The sequence below is a fragment of the Meleagris gallopavo genome, chromosome 15 (genome assembly GCF_000146605.3).
Source record: "Meleagris gallopavo isolate NT-WF06-2002-E0010 breed Aviagen turkey brand Nicholas breeding stock chromosome 15, Turkey_5.1, whole genome shotgun sequence".
Lineage (NCBI taxonomy): Eukaryota > Metazoa > Chordata > Aves > Galliformes > Phasianidae > Meleagris > Meleagris gallopavo.
Genome location: NC_015025.2, coordinates 920,124 through 922,499, shown reverse-complemented (window position 1 = coordinate 922,499; position 2,376 = coordinate 920,124). Strand labels below are relative to the sequence as shown.

The window sequence follows — 2,376 nt, the reverse complement described above, 5'->3', positions numbered from 1 at the left end:
GCCGTCCGCCGGCGGAGCCCCGCCCAGCGCGTACCGCTGCTTTCAGAAACAAGTGTGCGATGACATCGGGCGGCGACTGACGGTGCGCGGGGACGCGTGGGCCCGGGGAAGCTGTCGGCCCCCGTGAGGAGGAGGATGGCCCTCCTGGTGCGAGGTGAGGGCGGGGGCGCCCGGAGCGGAGTCGCGCGGAGCGGCCGCGGGACGCCGACGGGTTCCTCTTCGCGGCAGAGCTGGAGCGGCGCCGCTGGGACGCGGCCGACGAGATCCACCGCTCGCTGATGGTGGACCACGTGAATGAGGTGAGCCTGTGGCTGGTGGGCGTCAAGCGGCTGATCGCCGAGTGCAGGAACCTACCCGCGGCCGAGCCGGGCGAGGACGGCAACGCAGCCGGGTCCGGCCAGGAGGTGCCCGCACCGCCCGGGGCTGCGGACTGAGCGGGCTGGTGGGAGGAGGAGGAGACCTCGGCACCCGGGCGACGCTTTTGCCTTCTCACTTCTCTCTCAGAAAAGGGGAATTTTAATCACTGCAACATCTCGGTGATGCTAAATAAACAGCGCTAATCTGTCCCCAGCTTTTTTCTCCGGGTACAGAGCTGCTGAGAGAGCTGCAGCAGCCTCAGCTGTGGGTTGCAGGCTGTGAAGCGGTTCCACCCTGTAGCACTGAGGCTGCGCTGCAGCTGGCTGTGACAGCAGCATTGCTCGTCCCTGCCCCACTGGCACCCTCCAGCCTCACATTTGGCAACACAGGGGAGAGCTGCTGCAGCAGAGCCAGAGCCCTGGTCAGCTGCAGGGCGCATTGGGAGAGGGGAACCACTCCAGGCAGCTTCAGAGTTGGTGTAAAACTATCATGACACTCCAGGCCAAGTGCTCCACGGATGCTGTAGAGCAAGCAGCCCCTGCCCCGCCACTCCATCCTGTACCTGCCAGCACTGCCCCAACCACAGCTGGGACAGTGAGGGAGATGAGTGGCAGCATCAGCAGGGGTGTACAATGGGCTGTGCCCAGATGTGAGCCTGCACTTCTGAGGTACTTGGAGCTGTTGCTGATATAACCCTGAATTCCTACATTCATGTGCAGAATCTCCTTTGCAAGAGGGAGGTACTTCTGCATTCTGAAAAGTCACCTAGCGCTGCTCAGATTCTCTAAGCCTCCCTCCCTGATGCACTGAGGACCAATGGAGAGATCTACCAGTTCAGCAAAGGGGTTTCATGGTGTTTATTAATCAAGCATGAGCTCCGAGGCAGTTGCACCAACTAGTTGTGCTAGAGCCTGAGGTGTCACACATTCATCCCCAGCATCAGAGAGGGCTGCAGCCAGCTGGTCACAGTGCCAGCACCTCCACAAGGCCCAGGAACAGGCCCAGCCACGGCCTGGAGACATGAAGCTGGAAACTCAGTTGTCCATCTCAAACTGGTCTTGATCTGTAAGGGTATGGATGGATACAGACATGGGTTAGGAGAACATGCAGGCAAGTGGCTGGAACACAGCCCAAGGCTGAACTGCAATCTCCCACCCTTGCCCCTTTGGCCAGGCAGGAGCCCTGGTGCCCCAGGCACTATTAGCCTGGTCCTCCCTTAGGCAGGGGCTGTACCACCCACCTGGTCTGCTCACCTGGCATGGCTTCTTCACTCTCATTCTGCTCCTTGTGCTCCTCCAGCTTGACGAGGCTGGACTGGGCCAGGGAGGTGACACCGGGGATCTGGGGCAGGCAGCAGGGAAGGGTCCTGGCCCCGGGCGAATTCTTGCACTCCAGCAGGAACTTGCGGCCGTAGATGATGTGGGTACCTGCCAAAAGTAGGGGGCTGTCAGGCACTGCTGTCCCCTGGCAGCCCCCTTTTCTGTGCACCACAGTTCTGTCCCGAGCCCAGCGCAGGGAGTGGCACTCAGCTATGCTGAGAGCCACAGCTGAGTTTGGAACAGTGGTGAAATTTCCTGCTGGCACTAGACTGAATCCCATCCTGTTCAGCAGCCACTGCCCACATTATTCCTTCCCCCTGGAGGCACAGTAAGCAGCAGGACAAGTGAGGGCAGAAAGCAGCCTCATGCTGGGTTCCCTGCAGCAGCCCCCACAGTGGGCTCAGGTTGGGGTTGCTCCCAGTACACCCTGTGTTGCCAAGAGTACTTCAGGATTTTGCCCAGGCTTTTGCACCAGGATGCTTTTGTATCCTGCATCCAGGAGCCCTGTGCCCTGCCCAGCGGCACAGCTGGCTCTGAAATGCATCTCTTCATCTATTGAACAGCAAAGACAAAGTGCATCCCCCAGGGGCTTCCTAGGGAGGCCAGCTCCTCTCAGCTCAGCCACACAAGCCATCCTCGTGTACACTGTGCTGGGTTCAGTGGCACACTGCTGGCTTGTCAGCTGCTCAGGGTGCTGCTT

At 60.3% G+C, this 2,376-nt stretch overlaps 2 protein-coding genes across 3 annotated transcripts; one reads left to right on the top strand and one right to left on the bottom strand.

Annotated features, from left to right (window-relative positions):
* Position 1: 1 nt before the first annotated feature.
* On the top strand, positions 2-566 carry SRA1 (steroid receptor RNA activator 1; the record flags this gene model as incomplete). Its single annotated transcript, XM_010718833.2, is given in 3 exon segments — positions 2-101; positions 104-154; positions 229-566. Coding segments are annotated over 3 exon segments (357 nt in total), but the record flags the coding sequence as incomplete, so codon positions are not given.
* A 629-nt stretch (positions 567-1,195) lies between these two features.
* On the bottom strand, positions 1,196-2,370 carry LOC104913226 (eukaryotic translation initiation factor 4E-binding protein 3). 2 transcript variants are annotated; one of them, XM_010718830.2, is made up of 2 exons: positions 1,598-2,370; positions 1,196-1,420 (listed from the first exon to the last, which is right to left on the bottom strand). In XM_010718830.2, the coding sequence occupies exons 1-2, from the start codon at positions 1,954-1,956 to the stop codon at positions 1,405-1,407; spliced, it is 375 nt and encodes a 124-aa protein (XP_010717132.1). In that variant the 5' UTR covers positions 1,957-2,370; the 3' UTR covers positions 1,196-1,404. The 2 variants fall into 2 exon arrangements, with proteins under 2 accessions (XP_010717132.1, XP_010717131.1); XM_010718829.3 differs by having other exon boundaries at positions 1,611-2,353.
* Between the last annotated feature and the right edge of the window lie 6 nt (positions 2,371-2,376).